The sequence below is a fragment of the Denticeps clupeoides genome, chromosome 5, assembly GCF_900700375.1.
Source record: "Denticeps clupeoides chromosome 5, fDenClu1.1, whole genome shotgun sequence".
In the NCBI taxonomy this organism is placed as follows: Eukaryota; Metazoa; Chordata; class Actinopteri; order Clupeiformes; family Denticipitidae; genus Denticeps; species Denticeps clupeoides.
Genome location: NC_041711.1, coordinates 14625714 through 14647218, shown reverse-complemented (window position 1 = coordinate 14647218; position 21505 = coordinate 14625714). Strand labels below are relative to the sequence as shown.

The window sequence follows — 21505 nt, the reverse complement described above, 5'->3', positions numbered from 1 at the left end:
AGCTCACCCCAAACCATCTGGATTGGGTTCAGGTCCGGTGACTGTGGAGGTCAGGTCTCCACTTTTTGATAAGTACTTAACTCCACATGTGTTAATTCATACTTTTCAGTGAGAATCTACCAATGTAAATGGTCATTAAACTAAAGAAAACACATTGAATGAGAAGGTGTGTCCAAATGTTTGGCCTGCACTGTATATTAGTAGTTAAAAGCACAAAAAATAAATGAACCAATAGTTTTATTAGACACTGATTGTGTCACTGAATTAGCAGTGTTTGGCCACATGTGGCAACAATACAACTGTATTGCATGATTTAGCCTACATTCTGCAACAAGGTGTACGGATAAGAGCACTTGCATGACTTTTATGGATGTTTTTTGTAGCAGTATGTGTAAATAAGATGAACGTGTAGTGCGCACACAGCATGATCAAGCAAATGACAAACACTAAGATTCAAAAGCACCGAGATTCAAAATAATGTTAGTGTTTTAAAGAAACACCTGGTGCAGGGCTTGCAGTTGGCCTCCGGGCCTGCAGGTGGCAGCAAGTCGCCGCGCCTTCGTGTTCCCACGAGGAAGACTCAACCTACACGTTTCTTCCTCCTTCTGCTCCGGACCCGGCCGGCGCTCTGCTCCCGCGGCAGGAGTGCTGTTTCTGCCTTATTTCACCAGCGCCCGGGATCCGACGAGTCAGAAGATCGCAGCGACGGAGTGTAACGTTATCCCGCCGCGGCGTAGAGTGCGAGTAAGTACTCGCTTCAGTAGCGCACAGACTGTACACCAGGTTTACACGCGGCAGCTTGTAGCGGGTATGTTCATATTTACTTACAGACGTAGCGAAGTTGACTGTACACCAGGTTTACACGCGGCAGCTTGTAGCGGGTATGTTCATATTTACTTACAGACGTAGCGAAGTTGACTGTACACCAGGTTTACACGCGGCAGCTTGTAGCGGGTATGTTCATATTTACTTACAGACGTAGCGAAGTTGACTGTACACCAGGTTTACACGCGGCAGCTTGTAGCGTGGGTATGTTCATATTTACTGCTCAGTGCGACTAATGCGCTCAAGGAAAAACTGTAATAACACATTTTCAATCATCTTCAGTGATTTATGATGACAACACATTAGGCGTGTATTTGGTGTGAAAATGCGTTATTAGTTTTACGTTTTACATTTACATTTAAGGCATTTGGCTGACGCCCTTATCCAGAGCGACTTACAACGTGCTTTCATGTTACCATCGATGAAGAGATCAATTCCGGTTCACTAGGACCCCCAACTATGAATACAATCTTTTTATTCACTCTGTTGTAGATTCTGTACACAAGTTCAACAATAAGAAAGTTACAAGTTAATCTAAATATTCTCTAAAGATGAAGGTCTTGAGCTGCCGTTTGAAAATACTCAGTGACTGAGCTGTTCTGACCTCAAGGGGAAGTTCATTCCACCACTGAGGGGCCAAGACGGAGAAGAGTCTAGATGAATGTCTTCCTTTTACCTTTAGCGATGGAGGGACCAGGTGAGCAGTACTGGAGGCTCGGAGTATACGAGGTGCAGTGTGAGGTGTAATAAGGGCTGTGAGGTAGGATGGTGCTACTCCATGTTTGGGTTTGTAGGCCAGCATCAGTATTTTGAACCTGATGCGTGCAGCTACTGGGAGCCAGTGGAGGGAACGTAGCAGAGGGGTGGTGTGGGAGAATTTGGGAAGGTTGAAGATCAGTCGTGCTGCTGCATTTTGTATGAGTTGTGGAGGTCTGATGGTAACTAACTTTGAAACTAAGGTATGAAAAGTATTATATCTGCAAATGTGATTTTTCACATGTTCAATTGGATATATGAAAATATTACTTTTTTTTTTTTTTTTGTAATATATATTTATTTTTTCAGTGGTGTTGCCCGTGGGGAAAAAATAACTAATTTTTAATACTTTTAATGAAATGGAAAGGCCTTCAACCCTGCTGGCCACCCTTTAACCTTCAGGATTTCCTCTCGCTCACCTTTCTAGATCCTTGGCCCCTCTGCTGTGCCAGGGTGACATGGCTTCTCGAGCAGGTCCCCGAGCCTCAGGAACGGATGGGAGTGATTTTCAGCACCGAGAGAGGGTGGCCTCGCACTATCAGATGAGGTGCGGTTGTTCACTACACTTTCTTAGAATCACTGTAATGACCCTGCAAAGTTTCCATGGAAACACTCCCTGCTCATAATGGTCTTGATGCTCTTGCTGCTTAAATTGTCCCCTCGATCCACAAAGCATCCATCCATGTTCAAAAAGAGGAGGTGGTTACTTTTCCACAAAGTGCTTCATAATTTTTTAGGAGTTTACGTAGGTCATTTTGGAGAGATTTAGGATGATGGATTCTGCACATGATTGTTATTTTTATCACGTCCATATAATTGTTTTACATTTTTTTTTATGCTGAATGGTTGTTATAAAATGCTCTCCAGCACAACCTTTCTCAGCCATATATCATGTGATCTGCTGTACAGGTTATAATTTTCTTTGTTTGTTTCTGACATCAGCGTGGCACTGAAGTCTGAGATCCGCAAGCTGAACATCGTCCACATGATCATATGGACCCTGATACTGGCCCAGGCGATAGTGAGCCAGCTCCACCTGGTTTCTCACGACATGGTGGCTGTGCCGTACCACTGGGAATACCCTTACCTACTAAGTGCCATCCCAATGGGCTTCAGCTTCCTGGCGCTGCCTCGCAACAACATCAGCTACCTGGTGATCTCCATGATCAGCGCCGGGCTCTTCTGCATCGCCCCAATCATCTACGGTGGCATGGAGATGTTTCCGGTGGCCCAGCAGCTCTATCGCCATGGCAAGGCCTACCGCTTCATTTTTGGCTTCTCTGCTGTGTCCGTCATGTACCTTGTCATGGTGATCGCCGTGCAAGTTCACGCCTGGCAGATCTACTACAGCAAAAAGCTCCTGGATTCCTGGTTCACTACCACACAAGAGAAGAAGAAGAAATAATACAAAAAAGACGCGTGTAATAGTGGACGAATCGTTTTAGTCGCGGTGTATGCCTTGACTGTGAGGCGGTCTGTTCGGTCCTGTAGGCCACTGTCTAATTGTTACTGTAATTCCACCATCTCCACCTTGAATCAGGATTTGCGTTATAAGACTTGAGTTGCGCATCACCGACTGAAGGCAGATTGTCTGTGTGGCTTAAGCTTGACCTGTCGACTCTTCAATCTTGTTCTGTCTATTTCTGACGGCAGATCTGCAGCTCTGTGAAGAGGACACTTGGCTGACAGATTGGTTGGTAAAGTGCTGCACATGAGGTGACTAGTTTGTTGGGGCGGGAAACAGGAAGCAACTCGAATGACTAAATGGATTCCATTTATGGTTTTATTTATCAAGGTAGAAATGTTATTAAGTGGCCTCATTATTCATAGACGTTTAAATAAACACTGGACTGAATTAACAGCTTTGTTTCTTCCTCTTTTTTTTTTTTTTTTTTTTTTTTTTTTTTTTTTTTTTTTAATGAACGTAATAGATGTTGGGAAGAGTATTTTTTTTCTTTTATATTTGTGTTGGGGTTAAGATTATTATTATGCTACCTAGATTGACCCTTTGAAACTTTGCTAAAATATATTAAACATATACATCTCACACACACAACATACAGTTTGAATATTTACAAACTTATAGCATTTTTGCAAATATTTTCTTGCGGATTTTCTTCACATTTTTCAACTGCTGACAAAATGTTGGGTTAATGAATTTGAATCATAAACCATAAGACCATATAAAAGCCACCTGGCCTTCATTTGACTCCCAGCAAACCTGGCATATTTGAGGCTTCATGCAAAATAATGACACTTCAAACAGCAGCAGCAGATTATTGGTCACAGGTTTTCATTCAAATGACTTGTGATTAATGCAATGGTAATAAGCCAATGCAAAACATGCCTTGTTACTCATGAAGAGTGAATAAGCATAAAGCACCTTACACAGATATGAAATTTGTGTGTTTTTCTTTTTTTTGTGTCCTCACTGTGCATGTGTGAGCATGAACATTTGGCCATTTATGGCCTTGTAAACCTTGTGGGTTCAAGTCCCACCCCAAGAACTAACCCTAAAGGGTCTGTGGGGGCTAGCAGGTAAGCGGACTAGTAATCCAAGGGTTGTGGGTTCAAATCATGAACTGTCAAGGTGATACTGAGATCCGCTTGAGCACTTTAGGTCCCCTTGTTCACTTTTTTTTGTTCACTAATTCCTTGGAGACATACATACATACAAACATGAAAGTGGTGAGATAACTTTGTGGATAAAGAATGAAACTTAGAACAGAAACTCTGCTCAAGGTGAATTAGGAAAATTGGGCGGACAGGCAGTGTTTAGCACTACGGATTAAAGCAGGGATGGTGTATATTTAGTTTGACAGGAATAATGTTTTTCGATGGGTTGCCAATAGTGTTGTTTTTTTTGACTATAGACTCCATCCTGAGCAATTCACCTGAACAGAGGCAGGCTGCTGTGTTCCTGCAACTGTAATATGTAATCCATTAAACCACCGGTGTTAATAAACCCTTGCATGAGCCACCATAAAGACTTTACCAACGCGGGCCATTACTCTGCTTCAGGCCCCACATGAATCTGTGAGGATGAGACCCTGGTGGCTGATAGGGGTGCTGGTCACAGGTAGGATGCCTATTTAAGGTGGTCATGATGAGTATTGATGTGTGAGTGTCTGCTGATACTGATTGCACCCTTTGGTTGTCCACTTAAAGCTTATTTGCTTCATGGTTTGTAACAATATCTAGATCATTTTTAATAATATCACTAATGTGCACATTCTAAAGCTCACAAATAATGAGTAACCTACTCCACACATTTGTAGGTGCATACTGTAGTAAACATTGCATATTATGTTGCTTTCAATCATTTAATTAGACTCCATTACTTATTTTTAATTTGATTTTTTAGGAGTGAACATGACTGCTATTTCCTGTTCTACCACACAATTGATCATATTTAGGTGCAGCTGGTTAAAACACCTTTAGACAAAAGTTGTTATTATTTAAATTGCCCTGCCTTCAAACATATTATTCAAAGGAATGCGATTGAAGTGGAGGCAAAATATATTGATTTTTGAGCAAACTATACATACAAAGACAAAAAAATTTATAACGTTTACTTAATACTGGAACTGGAAATACTGTACCAAACTATGTTACTGTTTTTGATGATTGATAATATCATTTCAAGACGTCAAGGTCAGTTTATGTGTCTCATACATAGTTATACAAGGTACAAGATGCAGTGAAATGTATCCTGAACTATGTGCAATTGGATTGTTTAAATCACATAAAAATTAAGTGATGTGCAAGTTAAAAAAAACAAACAAGAAGATAATGTTCAACATGAACATATATATACACACACACACACACACACACACACATACTAAACTTAAATTATAAAAAATGTCTGTACACTAAACAAGGACAACATAATATAAGATACTCAAAGTGGCTGTGCATTGTGCAGTGGACTGGTACAAGTATGTAGGATATTTCAAACGAGCCACACAAGACAAGACAAACATAAGTCAACAAAATGTCAATGTGCAAAGTAGGCAGATTTAGTGTGAAATGTCAAAAGGGGCATAATACTGAAAGTGTATTGTTGTTGGTGCTGGCAGCAAGTTGAGTGTTCTGTCTGCTTGTGGGAAGAAGCTCTTGCATTGTCTGGTTACACTTGCAGGAGGGAGAACTGGGCATGTGAGGGGTGGTGAGTGTCCTTCACAATGGTGCGAGCTTGAGGTGTTTCTTGTAGAGCTGAGAGATAGGTGGAAGTGGGACCCCTATGATTCTCTCTGAGGTTTTGAGGCTCCAGGAGAGGTCATGTGTCTTGTGCACTCTCAGGTTGTGCACTCCCACTGCTGACTATCTCAACAGCGGATCCATCGATGTGGGGTGAACTGGGGACAGTTAGTTTCCTCCTGAAGTTGACAACCACTCTTTGGTCTCACTGACATTGAGAGTCAGGTTGTTAAGTGTCTTGCTCAGGAACACAATGGTAGTAAGTGGGGTTTTAAACAGTGACTGTGGTCTTCTGGCTCATAGTCAAATGTGTTCCCACCCTTTACTTATTTATTCAGTCTATATGTGTGTTTTTTTTTATCTGTTCCAGTGCAAGCTCGAGTTCCAATCCCAAGACTTCAGGGACTGATATTTTTTATCCCCATATCTCTTCCTTCCCAAAGTCCTATTACTGCCCTCAAAATTCCTTCTTTTGCTCCTCCTGGCTTTCCTTCACTCCGTGTTTTCACCCCAACTCCTTCAGTTAATGTTCCACCCCCTGAAACCTCTGCTGTCCACATTCCCAAGGCGGAAAGTGGCTCTACTGTCACAGCTGCCTTAGAAGGTACAACTGATACCCATCATCGTATGACTTCTTCAGGAATTTCCCCTGAAAGTGTTACTACTCCAACTGACTCTTCTCCTGCTGCTTTACTTACCACTACAGCTACTCCCATTTATACCACTTACGTGAATCCCAGTCCTAGTGCTACATCTCACATTACAAACTCACAATTTACAGAGACAACCACTGTGACAGGGGTTACTACATTTCCCACTTACAGCACTGCTACTCCTTTTATTAGTGCTCCAGCAACAAGTTCACTTATGACCCCTGAAGCTACTACTACTGTCACTCAGGCCATCATTACTTCAACAGAAACTGCTACGAGTGAAGTTTCCTCCACTGAGACTGATCATACTTCCATTATATCTCACATAGTTTCTAGTGCCAAGCCAGTAGAGACTACATTTTCTTCCTCTACCCATAATGGTCCAACTCCTATTGATTCTGGTACTACTTCAGTCCCTACTACGGCAGAAATTATGACACTTTTCACCTCCACCACCATAACAGACAATGTCAGTCCAGAGAGCACTGCTACACAGATTTCTCCCACTACCTATACTACTACTCCAGTTCTTACGCATGAAATGACCACTTCTACAATTTCTACTTCTACCAGCCTTACTCCACACCCTGACAATACAACAACACCAGCCAATGACACCACCTTCAGCCCCACTACGTTTACAATCAACCTCCCTTCTATCACTATAACAGACACTGTCAGTCCAGATGCCACTGGTACACCATTTTCCTATTCTACTACTCCGCTTCCTACGACTGAGAACACCACCCATTTCATTCCTACGTATGGATTGAGCACATCTACAATTCCTGCTTCTACTGTACATGCTACTTTGCGTCCTTCTACCAACTTTCCTCCCACCACAACCAAAGCCCCACTAGTGTGTGTGAATGAGGGCAAGCTGGAGAACGGCGTCTGCATCTGTCCAGATGAGTGGATTGGTGTGAACTGCTCCATACGTGAGTATCGGCTTTTTCCTGAAAACTATATTGTGGGCATTCATTACAGTTGTTCTGGCAGCCTGATTTAGTTCTTGCCACTAAGAATGGAAACTAACTAGCCTGGATATATTTATCATATTAGTTTTCGGCTATGCTTGAAAACATGAAATAGTTATTTACTACATCCAAAAGGGCAGCGTTGCACCTAAAAGCAGGGCTGTCCACCAACACCGAAATGCAAAGCCTTCCTTTAAGGTAGTCACCATGACAAGCTAAAACCAGATGCTCATCTATTAATATCAACAAACAAAATCAAATAGCAGATATATATATATATATATATATATATATATATATATACACACACACACACACACACACACACACACACACACACGTTTCTTCTGCAACATTACACTGCCAGCATGAACAAGGGATTGTCAAATATTTGTTGTCAGTGAGGCTGGTGGAGAACAATGTGCTTCCATTCATTTACATTCAAGTGTAGAGAAAATCAAGGTATATTTTAACACATCTTCAGAACTATGTTAGAAAGATGCAAAGCAAACACTGTAGCATTTAAGCAGAAGCACACAAGAATAAAAAAAAAACAAGTAGGTGGTGCTGAATCATTCATGAGGACTTCTAATGAAGATCTCACCTACAATCACCAATCGCTAGACAGATGCTACAGAAACCTCATGAGCTGCAACGTGGTGTTAAAAGGGAGCTGCTGCTAGCTGGCTGTCGAGGCTGTTATTACATTCTATTATAATTTATGGTTTGAACTAAAATGATGGCACTTTAAGAGCACACTGCTAATATATTGCAATCATAGTCCAATATATTTTCGGTCGAGCTTCAGTAAAGATATAAATATTTTTTTTTATTATTTTCATGTCATAGCTAATTTCTGTGAGAAGAAACATTTTGACCAGCATGGTTTAACCTTCCCAAGAACTGTCCTTGGTTGGTCTACATACTCCGAGGAAAAGTGTGATGCTGGCACCACCAACGGTGAGAAAAGCTAATCAGTACAGTTTTATCAAGGTTACTTGGCAAGGGTCAATCAAAGTTGAACTTTTTTTTTTCCTCTAGAGGGAATTTCCAAGGCCTCTGCCATTTGCTGGAATGTCACAGGAAGTATAATGTTTATAGGAATTCGCAAGGTGAACTGTGGATTAACCTTCAGTGATATCGAAATGAGTGTGAGTAATCTGGCAGACCTTTTTCAGTGTACGTGTTTATCCTAATTACAATTATAAATGTCTCATTCCTCAATCAGATTGACTCTGCAAGTGATGAACAGATAACAGAACTGGCAAGTAACACACAGATCCTGACATCCAGGCCAGAGCAGCTGACTGCTTCAAACATCTCTTCTGTTGCAAGCATAATTGTTCAAATTTTGAACAAGAACGTCAGCGTAAATGAGGTACTGCAGGAAAATAAGGGGGTGCTGTAATGTTTTATGCTCTACTGAAACATTTTTAAAAAGTGTTTCTCACACACACACACACACACACACACACACACACACACACACACACACACACACACACAGAGAAAAGTATTTATTGAGTCTTGTGCATGCATTTTCTCTTCATAGGAAGTTGCTGTGGCAGCTGTGACAACTGTCAGCCAGCTCATTAGTGCTGATCCTGAGGTGTTCTCTGAACTGGCCAGCAATGGTGTCACAAACACGTAATTTTTTTATTACTGGTGTTGTTATGTAAATAGAACAATGAAAGTGTCATATAATGTAGGACTTACAGGAATCGCCACACCCACACTAGATTTTTATTGCTCAAAGGTTGATCATTTGTCTAATCTTTTAGAGAACCTTATTACCACATTAATAACACTTTCAAAATGGAATAAATTAGTTCAAGAAAATATGAAACAATATAGCCTTATATGAATGTCAAACAACAGTGATACTTCCTCAAAACTAGTTTAGAATGAGCAATGTCTGAGTTAACTTTGGGGATTTGTGTGACCTAGTTCAGCTCTCTGTTGAACCTCATTCTTTCAGACCTACTGGCTTATGTATATGATCTGTTTGTCCATCTACATAGCCTCACACAGACCTTAGAACACTTCTCACTGAATCAGAACAATGTGTCAGTGGTGGTGCAACCGAGGCTGGTGGTGCAAGCTGCACAGGTGCTGACTGGCCAGACAGCAGGCATCCAGTTCACTGCTCTAACAGGTACGCATCAAAACAGCATCTGCAGTTTCCCTCCTACTACTCAGATGTGGTCTTCACAAGGGATTGGACATTGTCCAGGCAAATGTAACAGTGCATACTGAGTGCAAAGCTTATCCCCTCTCCTCAGGAACATCTAACAACTTCACAGCCAACAGAATACAACTAGACAATGACATCTCAGAACCGACTGAAAGCAGTGTTCCTGCTGAAGTCCAGATTTTTATTAAGCTTACCCCTGGTATGTTCAAAAAGGTTTCTCTTAATCTTTTTGTCATTTAATTTGACATATGTCTATCCATTGATAACTCTGTCCATCTAGGTCAAGCTCGTGAAAGTACAAACATTAGTATTGGTTTTGTACTCTACGATAATGACCTCCTGTTCCGATCAAGATCATTCAAGACTCCGCTGGGCACCAGCAGGAGAGTGATCTCAGGCAGCGTGGGTGGAGATAACATGATGGAGTTTGTAGAATTCCATTTCAGACACTTGGTAACACTCCATCTTGTGTTAGTGTGTGGGCACCCGTTCATTATTTTTATGTGTGTGTATGAGCTCATTGTCACTCACATTTTTTTACTGCCCCAGAACGTTTCCGGCATGTCTCTGTATGATTTTGTCTGCGTTTACTGGGACAACGACACAAATGATTGGAACAATAGGGGTTGCTTCAAAACCGACGTCGAATCCAGAGGTCTCCAGTGTCGCTGTAACCACACCACAAACTTTGCTGTTTTAATGGTAAGTGCAATGAACAAACAAGTATCTAATGCTAATGCTGAATGCTAAAATATGTATAAAGTGCATCCTTAAAGTATTCACAGCGCATCACTTTTTCCACATTTTGTTATCAAATCCCTAACTTTAAAGCGCATCTTTAAGTATTCACAAGCTTAGGTGCATCCTGTTTCCCCTGATCATCCTTGAGATGTTTCTGCAGCTCAGTTAGAGTCCACTTGTGGGAAAAACAGTTGATTGGACATGATCTGGAAGACACACACCTTCTATATAAGGTCCCACAGGTGACAGTTCATGTCAGAGCACAAACCAAGCATTAAGTCAAAGGAATTGTCTGTAGACCTCAACTCTGGAGAAGATTACAAAACGTTTGCTGCTTTGAAGGTCCTAATCAGCACAATGGCCTCCATCATCCATCATTGGAAGAAGTTTAAAACCACCAGGACTCTTTCTAGAGCTGACCGACCACCTAAACTGAGAGATCAGGGGAGAAGGGCCTTAGTCAGGGAGGTGACCTAGAACCCAATGGTCACTCTGTCAGAGCTCTAGAGGTCCTCTGTGGACAGAGATCCTTCTAGAATGACAACCATCTCTGCAGCAATCCACCAATCAGACCTTGTCAACGTGCGAATTCAGGGCTGCACTTGCAGGCATGCTTGGATCGGGGGGACAAGTCGTCATACGGGGAGTGGACACTGGAGGAGCTGAGGAGGATGACCGGAGGCACTTGGTCTGTGAGAGGGAGGCAGAAGGTGAGTGGGAATGGGAGTGGAGCAGAGAAAATGCCGCAGCACGGCAGGAGGGGAACTCTGGCTCCGTGGGGAGGCGAGGGGATGAGGCTGGGGTGGACCGGGGCCGAGGAGAACAGGAAAACGGCTGGCTTGAGGACAAACCAGGATGGGATGGCGTCTTGGGTGGCACAGGTAGACACTGTTGCTTGGCTATGGGTGGCAGGAAGGTGGGGAAGCATATACATATCGTCGTAGCAAAAGGGGGCAGGCAAACTCAAGGTCGATGGCAGGCAAAGGTCATGGTCAAAAGGCAGAATCAATCAGGCGAAATTAAAGAAGGCTAGCATCTCTTGGAATTTAATTCAACAAAGAGAGGGCAGCATCCCCCCTGGCCACCTGACTTTTATAATGGGTGTTGCCAGCTATCACTACCACTTCCAGGTCGCTGTCTCCCTCCCCGGCCGATCTTGCTCTCTCTCGTGGGCTGGAGGTGGTACGTTGGTCGTACGGTGGAGTGACCATAAACAAAAACTCTGGTCTGATTAAACAAAGATTGAACTCCTTGATGTGAATGCCAGCCATCCCATTTGGAGGAAGCTAGGCACCAACCTGATGGAGCAAGGATAGGTGTGCCAAGCTTGTGCCATCATATTCCAAAAGACTTGAACATGTAATTGCTGCCAAAGGTGCATCAACAAATGTATTGAGCAAAGACTGTGAATACTTATGTATATGTGATTTCTCAGTTTTGTTTTGTTTTTTAACTTAAGGTTTTGCCAAAACCTTAAGCCAATTTTGGAATAAGGCTGCAACAAAAAAAATGCGGAAAATGTGATGTGCTGTGAATACTTTCTAGATGCACTGTATTTTGAGGAGTGAGTATCATATTGGCGTAAGCAACGTTTAGCCAACCTTACAGGAGGGCTAAACAAATGACCATATTTTGATCTGTTGATTTCATTAAAATGATTAAGCATGATCATAAAATGATCAAAAATGATTAAGAATTTATTCATATCCTATTGCAACTTTCACTTGATACAATTGTGTTTGTTACACAAACAAGTATTTGTTATTTTGGAAACAAATAATCTATGAATAATAATGTCAACTAAGTTTGATTTTGGATATTTTATTGATACACTGAGTTGAAACAAGAAAACAACAAAAATTAGAGATGCAAATTATTTGCCCCCTGGCCTTTAATAGTCAATAGTGTACCCTGTTTGAGCCAAAACCGACACCAGTCTCTTAGAGTAGTCCTTTACCAAGTTGCCACATGTTCCCTTAAGGATACTAGCCCATGCTTCCATTGCAGATTGTTCTAGCTGGTCCAAATTGTATGGTTTCTGAGCATGGACATTTATTTTGAGCATTCACCTTAGATTCTCAATAGGGTTCTCAGTGGGCCACTCCATGATCTTGGTTTTGGTATCCTTGAGGAACTGTTGGACTAATTTCAATGTATGCTTTGATCATTGTCTTGTTGGAAGACCCAGCAACGACCAATGCCTAGAGTACAAACATATTGTTGCATTTTCTCCCTAGATATGTCAGCATGATTTTATTTTTTCATGATGCCATGCACCCGAACAAATGCTCCCTGTGCATAGACTGCAAAAGAGCCCTCAGCATGATGTTCCCACCACCATGTTTAAATGCGGAAACTGTGTTCCTAGGGCTGAAGGCCTCTCCCCTTCTTTGTCAAACATAAGCAACTCATCTTTACCTTTCAAAACAAACCTCAGTCAGGCTCGCTGCTCTTTGAGTAAAGGGGTTCTTCTGTGACGATGGTCCTGAAACCCACCACAATGAAGAGCCGTCACAACTGTGTTCCTTTAAACACAATATACAGCAGTTCTAGACAGCTCCAAACTGAAAATGTATTTCATATTATAAAATGTACCAAAAGCAATTAAATGTTTGGTGAATGTTTGATTATTTTATGTTTCATCAATGCTTGAAACATTTAGAAGAAGTTTAGGAATATGTTGCATAATTCTTGGGGGCTAACAATCTTGCCCTCAAATATATGTATCTCCACTTTGCCCATAATATTTGGTGAATTTAACATAAATTATTAATTTTGTGTCTTTTATATTTGTGTGCATTTAATTATGCCATGCTGTTTTGTTATTACATGTTAGACATTTATTCCTTTTAGTCTTTCAGGCCAACGTTTATTCATGCAGAAGCTTTGAACTGGATCAGCATTGTGGGATGTTCTGTGTCTATTTTGGCCTTACTGATTACTGTAATATACCAGATTATCTCAAGGTAAATTCTACACAAAAAATTTTACTGACTGTAAACTGACTGTAATTGTTTAGCTTTGCTTGAAATTCTCCTTTTGTGTTAACAGGAAAGAACGAAAAAGCAGCCCCACAATGCTCTTGGTCAGCATCTGCATGTGCATGCTCATCTTTTACTTTCTCTTCCTCTTTGGAATTGAGAACTCCATTCTGCCTGAGGTATCACAGGCCAACAAACTCCTTTCTTCAGACCTCCACCAAGATCCAGACAGAGGCCTGTGCACAGCAGTCACGGCTCTGCTGCAGTACTTTCTGTTGGCTACCTTCACCTGGAACACACTCTACGGCGTAAACATATTCCTGCTAATCAAGCGCACCCTGTCAGGGCCTCCAGCAGGCTTCTTTCTCTTCTCAGTCTTGATAGGTTGGGGTAGGTTTCCTCTCACAGAACATCTTGAACATTTTGATTGGTTTCTGTCAAGGGGGAGTGCACAGTCGCAGACAAGTGTGAGAGGGGGAGGATTGTGCTTACATTTACATTTAAGGCATTTGGCAGACGCCCTTATCCAGAGCGACTTACAACGTGCTTTCAATCGATGAAGTGATCAATTCTAGTTCACTAGGACCCCAACTATGAATACAATCTTTTTATTCACTCTGTTGTAGATTCTGTACACAAGTTTGACAATAAGAAAGTTACAATTTAATCTAAATATTCTTTAAAGAGGAAGGTCTTGAGCTGTCATTTGAAGGTGCTCAGTGAGTGAGCTGTTCGGACCTCGAGGGGAAGTTCATTCCACCACCGAAGGGCCAAGACGGAGAAGAGTCTAGATGAATGTTTTCCTTTTACCTTTTTGGGAAGATTGAAGATCAGTCGTGCTGCTGCATTTTGTATGAGTTGTAGAGGTCGGATGGTGCATAGTGGTAGACCAGCTAGAGGGGAGTTACAGCAGTCCAGTCGTGAGATTACTAAGGACTGAACCAGTAGTTGGGTGGCCTGGGTTGACAGATAAGGGCGGATTCGTCTGATATTGCTTGTGACGGGTAAATGTGCTGAGGTCTCAGTGAGAGAAGCCAAGCTTCGCGCTTCCGTGGGTGTGTCCGCAGTGTGCCAAGCGAACACGACCTGTCTTGTGGTGCCGGTGTGGCTGAAGCGAAAGCTGCTCATGTAGAAGAATTGAACATACAGGGTTGAACGAGGAAGCCAGTCAGAGCAGAATCACAGAGCAGGGAGAACAACTGTGAGAAAAATAAAAAGTGAACAAAGTGATGACTTATGTTCTCACCATGTCATTATTTTGGTCTGCCTCAGTGAATGTTCCTCCGGGGGCATCTGTGCCCCCTCTACTTTTGGTGACAATGACAATTTCTAATACCAACATGTGTCAGTCATTATAGTGTTTATTTATTAGGATTTCCTGCAGTTATGGTTGCCATCTCACTGGCAGTGACTTATCGTGTGGATAATCCCTTGGATTACAGACGAGAAGAGTTGTGAGTATCAATTGAAGAACTACATGACATTCTGAGATTAAATTAAATCAGCAAGATCAACAAGGCCAATTTCAGCCAATGTACCAATGTTTGGGTAACAGTCTCCTAGTTTTCACCATTTTGCTTTTGAAATATTGATCTTTGACACAGTTTGATTACTTTTAATCTAATTACTTTATGATTAATATTTCAGCTGCTGGTTAGCTGCTCAGGACATGCAAGGGAATTTTGATTTCAACAAACCAATGCTGTGGGGGTTTCTGCTACCTGTAGCCCTAATGCTACTTTTCAACACTGGTGTACTGATATACTTTGCACTTTCAAGGTGCAAAAGGAATCCATTGTTAACAAGGTAACTGTCAGCTATAAACCTTGTTAACTGCTTGTAAAAAGCAGTATCTACATTGGACTATTACAGTGGTGTGAAAAACTATTTGCCCCCTTCCTGATTTCTTATTCTTTTGCATGTTTGTCACACTTAAATGTTTCTGCTCATCAAAAACTGTTAACTATTAGTCAAAGATAACATAATTGAACACAAAATGCAGTTTTTAAATGATGGTTTACGTTATTAAGGGAGAAAAAAACTCCAAATCTACATGGCCCTGTGTGAAAAAGTGATTGCCTCCCTTCTGAAAAAATAACTTAACTGTGGTTTATCACACCTGAGTTCAATTTCTGTAGTCACCCCCAGGCCTGATTACTGCCACACCGGTTTCAATCAAGAAATCACTTAAATAGGAGTTACCTGACACAGAGAAGTAGACCAAAAGCACCTCAAAAGCTAGATCCAAAGAGATTCGGGAACAAATGAGAACAAAAGTAATTGAGATCTATCAGTCTGGTAAAGGTTATAAAGCCATTTCTAAAGCTTTGGGACTCCAGCGAACCACAGTGAGAGCCATTATCCACAAATGGCAAAAACATGGAACAGTGGTGAACCTTCCCAGGAGTGGCCGGCCGACCAAAATTACCCCAAGAGCGCAGAGACAACTCATCCGAGAGGCCACAAAAGACACCAGGACAACATCTAAAGATCTGTAGGCCTCACTTGCCTCAATTAAGGTCCACCATAAGAAAGAGACTGGGAAAAAATGGCCTGCATGGCAGATTTCCAAGGCACAAACCACTTTTAAGCAAAAAGAACATTAAGGCTCATATCAATTTTGCTAAAAAAACATCTCAATGATTGCCAAGACTTTTAGGAAAATAACTTGAGGACCGACGAGACAAAAGTTGAACATTTTGGAAGATGCATGTCCCATTACATCTGGCGTTAAAGTAACACAGCATTTCAGAAAAAGAACATCATACCAAGAGTAAAATATGGTGGTGGTAGTGTGATGGTCTGGGGTTGTTTTGCTGCTTCAGGACCTGTAAGGCTTGCTGTGATAGATGGAACCATGAATTCTACTGTCTACCAAAAAATCCTGAAGGAGAATGTCCGGCCATCTGTTAATCAACTCAAGCTGAAGCGATCTTGGGTGCCGCAGCAGGACAATGACCCGAAACACACCAGCAAATCCACCTCTGAATGGCTGAAGAAAAACAAAATGAAGACTTTGGAGTGGCCTAGTCAAATGAGTGGGCCAAAATTCTTCCAGAGCGCTGTAAAAGACTCATTGCAAGTTATTGCAAACGCTTGATTGCAGTTATTGCTGCTAAGGGTGACCCAACCAGTTATTATGTTCAGGGGGCAATTACTTTGTCACACAGGGCCATGTACAGGGAGTGCAGAATTATTAGGCAAGTTGTATTTTTGAAGAATAATTTTATTATTGAACAACAACCATGTTCTCAATGAACCCAAAAAACTCATTAATATCAAAGTTGAATGTTTTTGGAAGTAGTTTTTAGTTTGTTTTTATTTTTAGCTATTTTAGGGGGATATCTGTGTGTGCAGGTGACTATTATGGTGCAACTTAACAATAAAAAAAATATATACCCATTTCAATTATTTATTTTTACCAGTGAAACCAATATAACATCTCCACATTCACAAATATACATTTCAAAAACAAAACAAAAACAAATCAGCGACCAATATAGCCACCTTTCTTTGCAAGGACACTCAAAAGCCTGCCATCCATGGATTCTGTCAGTGTTTTGATCTGTTCAACATCAACATTGCATGCAGCAGCAACCACAGCCTCCCAGACACTGTTCAGAGAGGTTTACTGTTTTCCCTCCTTGTAAATCTCACATTTGATGGACCACAGGTTCTCAATGAGGTTCTCATCAGGTGAACAAGGAGGCCATGTCATTAGTTTTTCTTCTTTTATACCCTTTCTTGCCAGCCACGCTGTGGAGTACTTGGACACGTGTGATGGAGCATTGTCCTGCATGAAAATCATGTTTTTCTTGAAGGATGCAGACTTCTTCCTGTACCACTGCTTGAAGAAGGTGTCTTCCAGAAACTGGCAGTAGGACTGAGAGTTGATCTTGACTCCATCCTCAACCCGAAAAGGCCCCACAAGCTCATCTTTGATGATACCAGCCCAAACCAGTACTCCACCTTCACCTTGCTGGCGTCTGAGTCGGACAGGAGCTCTCTGCCCTTTACCAATCCAGCCACGGGCCCATCCATCTGGCCCATCAAGACTCACTCTCATTTCATCAGTCCATAAAACCTTAGAAAAATCAGTCTTGAGATATTTCTTGGCCCAGTTTCATTTCTTGACGTTTCAGCTTGTGTGTCTTGTTCAGTGGTGGTCATCTTTCAGCCTTTCTTACCTTGGCCATGTCTCTGAGTATTGCACACCTTGTGCTTTTGGGCACTCCAGTGATGTTGCAGCTCTGAAATATGGCCAAACTGGTGGCAAGTGGCATCTTGGCAGCTGCACGCTTGACTTTTCTAATTTCATGGGCAGTTATTTTGCACCTTGGTTTTTCCACACGCTTCTTGTGACCCTGTTGACTATTTTGAATGAAACGCTTGATTGTTTGATGATCACGCTTCAGAAGCTTTGCAATTTTAAGAGTGTTGCATCCCTCTGCAAGATATCTCACTATTTTTTACTTTTCTGAGCTTGTCAAGTCCTTCTTTTGACCCATTTTGCCAAAGGAAAGGAAGTTGCCTAATAATTATGCACACCTGATATAGAGTGTTGATGTCATTAGACCACACCCCTTCTCATTACAGAGATGCACATCACCTAATATGCTTAATTGGTAGAAGGCTTTCGAGCCTATACAGCTTGGAGTAAGACAACATGCATGAAGAGGATGATGTGGACAAAATACTCATTTGCCTAATAATTCTGCACTCCCTGTAGGTTTGGATTTTATTTTCTCCCTAAATAATAAAAACCATCATTTAAAAACTGCATTTTGTGTTTACTTGTGTTATCTTTGACTAATAGTTAAATGTGTTTGATGATCAGAAACATTTTGTGTGACAAACATGCAAAAGAATAAGAAATCAGGAAGGGGGCAAATAGTTGTTCACACCACTGTATATAAAAGTGGTACACATCCTTTTTGGATAAGATGAGATAAGATGATCCTTTATTAGTCCCACAAGCGGGAAATTGTCTCTGCAGGAAGATAAGAGCAGCAAAAGACAATAGCACAGACACTATGTTGACTGGATAATCGACATGCTTCTATATTGACATGCTTCTTTAACACAGAAGCATGGCTTGGTAGCAGCAATGGCGGACGAAAAACAAAAAACAAGGCAGAATAGTAATCCAGGGACAGGCAATCGTTTGGCATCAGTTTCAGAACAGGAGAGACAAAGGGCAATCCAGAGAACAGGTTCTTCCGCCAGAGTTCCCCTGGAAGACCACCTGGATTCGTTCAAGGAAGGCAGTTTTGGAACAGGAGAAAGGGCGCAGGAGCAGGACTCTGTATGCTTGGAGTTGGAACAGCACTTCTTGGGGATTAGCTGGGTGGCCACACAGGCCGTGAAGTGAGGATACAGGATACAGTTCGTTTCACGGTGGAGGTGGGAAAATTGCACACTGGGATTAAGCAGTTTGGGGTTACCTGAGGGCCTGAGTCAGGCCTGTGGTGGAGCTGCAGCCGTGACAAAAAGACATCCTTGAATTTTTTAAAAGGGTTTAGTGGTATTAGTTATTATAAGTTTAGAATTTATTAGTAGGTAAATTATGTTTGTAAATTTATTTTAAATTATCAGATATTTTTGTACATTCTTATAATTATTGGTAAAATTATGAATATAAATGTTGCATTGCTATGAGAAATTTTACTACTTGCTTAAAAGAGATTGTAAATGTAGGGTGTAGAGACTGAAGACTGTGGTGTGTCAGTGTGTCAGTACATGTTTTCTATTGAATTCTGCAATGATCACAAATCTGCATTTATGTTTTACAGCACAAATAAACCCTCTTTAATGAAGAAGTACTTAAGTACCTTCTCTCTCAGCGTAGTTCTTGGCCTGTCCTGGGTACTAGGATATCTGGTACTCACCACCTCAGGAAATGATGAACTGTATACCACTCTGAGCATAGCATTCTGTCTGTCAACCACAACCCAGGTCTGTGAAACTTTATGCTAAATCTTAAACCTGTACTGAACCGATAAAATCAATGAGATTCTCTCAACCTTGATCTTACGACAGGGACTGCAGATCTTCATTTTCTTCACAGCAACGGATCCTGTTTTTAAGAAGACCATTGCTGACGCTCTGCGCTCGGTGTCAGTCCCAGAAATTCCTCTTCACACAATGAAGTACAGACTGTGGATTTTCAAGGATAACAACTTGCCTGAGTTATACCAAACTTTCAATTCAGACTTTTCCAGTAACAGTTATGTGCTTTAGTGGAAACTGTGGTGAGAAAATACTACACTATAACTACAACTACTACTGCTGCAACTACTACTGCTACTGCTCCCACTACAACTACTAAATTAATAATGTAATTGTCTGTCATTTTCTCTATTTTATTCTGATACTGAGTGTCTGCATGAGTGGTTTCCCGATCCCTTTCATTTTTGTAAACTCTTAGAAAGAATGTGTTGAAAAATAACACAAATCATGTGAAGCACTTTAGTTTATACATTTTGTGTTAATGTTTAAGAATACCAATATGTAATTTACATGACTGCACCCCAAACCTTTGCGACATGAAGGAATGGAAGGTGGCAAAGAGGCTCCAAAGTGAAAAGCAACGCCATCACCACAGAGGTAGAGCATTACTATTTCAATGATATAAAGTTGTTATTTTAATCAGGTGGAGAGGAATAAAATGGTGATGTTTAATAAGTGAAATAAAAAGGTAATAAATTGCATGTATGGAAGCAGATCACCACACCATAACTCACCAAGTTATGAGTGCAATGAAGTTTAAAATATCTGATTGTATCTTTAGTATTTTGAAATTATTTGTGGAAGAATGATATTGACAGTAAATTTTTAATTTTTGAGAATTGTTTTATATATGACCTTTTTTGTCCTAATCAGGAAGAGGGTTTTTCCTTATGCAAGGCTACTTTTTATTTTAACTAAGTGATGGAATATGTTGGTGACCTTAACAGTAAATACTTTTCAATGGCATATTTTATGTTTGTCTAATACTCTTCCACTTTTCAGCTTGGTTAAGGAAATGGTTAAGGAAAACCAGGGCTTTTTTATTATCTGTGATTGCTACATTATAGTAGTAGTTGTAAAAGCATGTAGTTGTAAAAAGCATGACAATATATTAAGTAATTCAAAGCATTCATAATACATTGCACAGGCATTTGCGCAAATCATATTTTTTAGACCGCAGAGAGCAGCGCCTCACTATGAAACAAGCACTGGGTCCTAGAGCCGGTCAATTACTAGCCAATCAAAAAAAAAGACAGCCCCGCACAACAGCCAATCAGAACATAGCAGTATTGTATCTGGGTAACACCAATCAATTAAAAGTGTCCTGAAATTCGGTTATTCTGTTACTTGAAATCTTCTGATAATGATGCTCTGAACATTTTTTGTTTTAATGTTATAACATATTCCAATTTATTTGACACAAACAATTACAACTTGACTGCTGTTAGAGAAGATCACACAGACACTTGGCATCAGTTTTTCAATGCTGTGTGTCTGTATAATGCTCAATACTTACAGCTTTGTAAGCAATTTGGCAGCTTTGGCAGCAAGTACAACCTCAAATCTTTTTGAATTTGATGCCACAAGCTTGGCTCACCTATCCTTGGCCAGTTTGGCCCATTCTTCTTTGCAGCTCCTCTCAAGCTCTATCAGGCTGGATGGGAAGCATCGGTGCACAGATTTAAAGATCTCTCCAGAGATGTTCAATCGGATTAAAGTCTGGGCCACTCACAGAGTACATTCAAGGACATTCACAGAGTTGTCCTAAAGCCAATCCTTTGATATTGTGGCTGTGTGTTTAGGGTCATTGTCCTGCTGAAAAATTTCAAGTTCAAGAGCATCAATCTTGACTAGTCTCCAAGTTCCTGCAGCTGAAAAACATCCCTACAGCATGATGCTGCCAGCACCATGCTTCACTGTAGGAATGGTATTGGCCTGGTGATGAGCAGCGCCTGGTTTAATCCAAATATGATGCCTGGCATCCAAACCAAAGACCTGATTTTTTTTTGTTTCCACCTTCCATAGATAATATCTGGAGCTCTGATCAGATTCTTGGTCTCCTTCCTGACCAACAAAACCACAATACTGCCCTCTTGTTTTTCTTGTTTAATGGTACAGTCTTAGACACAAACTGTATTTCATTTTTACACAATATTGGATTTGAGA

General features: G+C 41.1%; 2 protein-coding genes across 2 annotated transcripts; both read left to right on the top strand.

The window, feature by feature from the left end:
• The first annotated feature begins 577 nt into the window (after positions 1–577).
• On the top strand, positions 578–3442 carry jagn1b (jagunal homolog 1b). Its single transcript, XM_028981304.1, has 3 exons — positions 578–744; positions 2009–2128; positions 2524–3442. The coding sequence occupies exons 2-3, from the start codon at positions 2040–2042 to the stop codon at positions 2984–2986; spliced, it is 552 nt and encodes a 183-aa protein (XP_028837137.1). The 5' UTR covers positions 578–744; positions 2009–2039; the 3' UTR covers positions 2987–3442.
• A 3428-nt stretch (positions 3443–6870) lies between these two features.
• On the top strand, positions 6871–21193 carry LOC114789893 (adhesion G-protein coupled receptor G7-like). The gene is given in 16 exon segments (XM_028979346.1): positions 6871–7375; positions 8264–8374; positions 8456–8593; positions 8674–8792; positions 8967–9061; positions 9436–9569; positions 9697–9807; positions 9889–10061; positions 10158–10310; positions 13203–13315; positions 13401–13720; positions 14703–14784; positions 14978–15109; positions 19123–19285; positions 19370–19479; positions 21142–21193. Coding segments are annotated over 16 exon segments (2511 nt in total).
• The last annotated feature ends 312 nt before the right edge of the window (positions 21194–21505 follow it).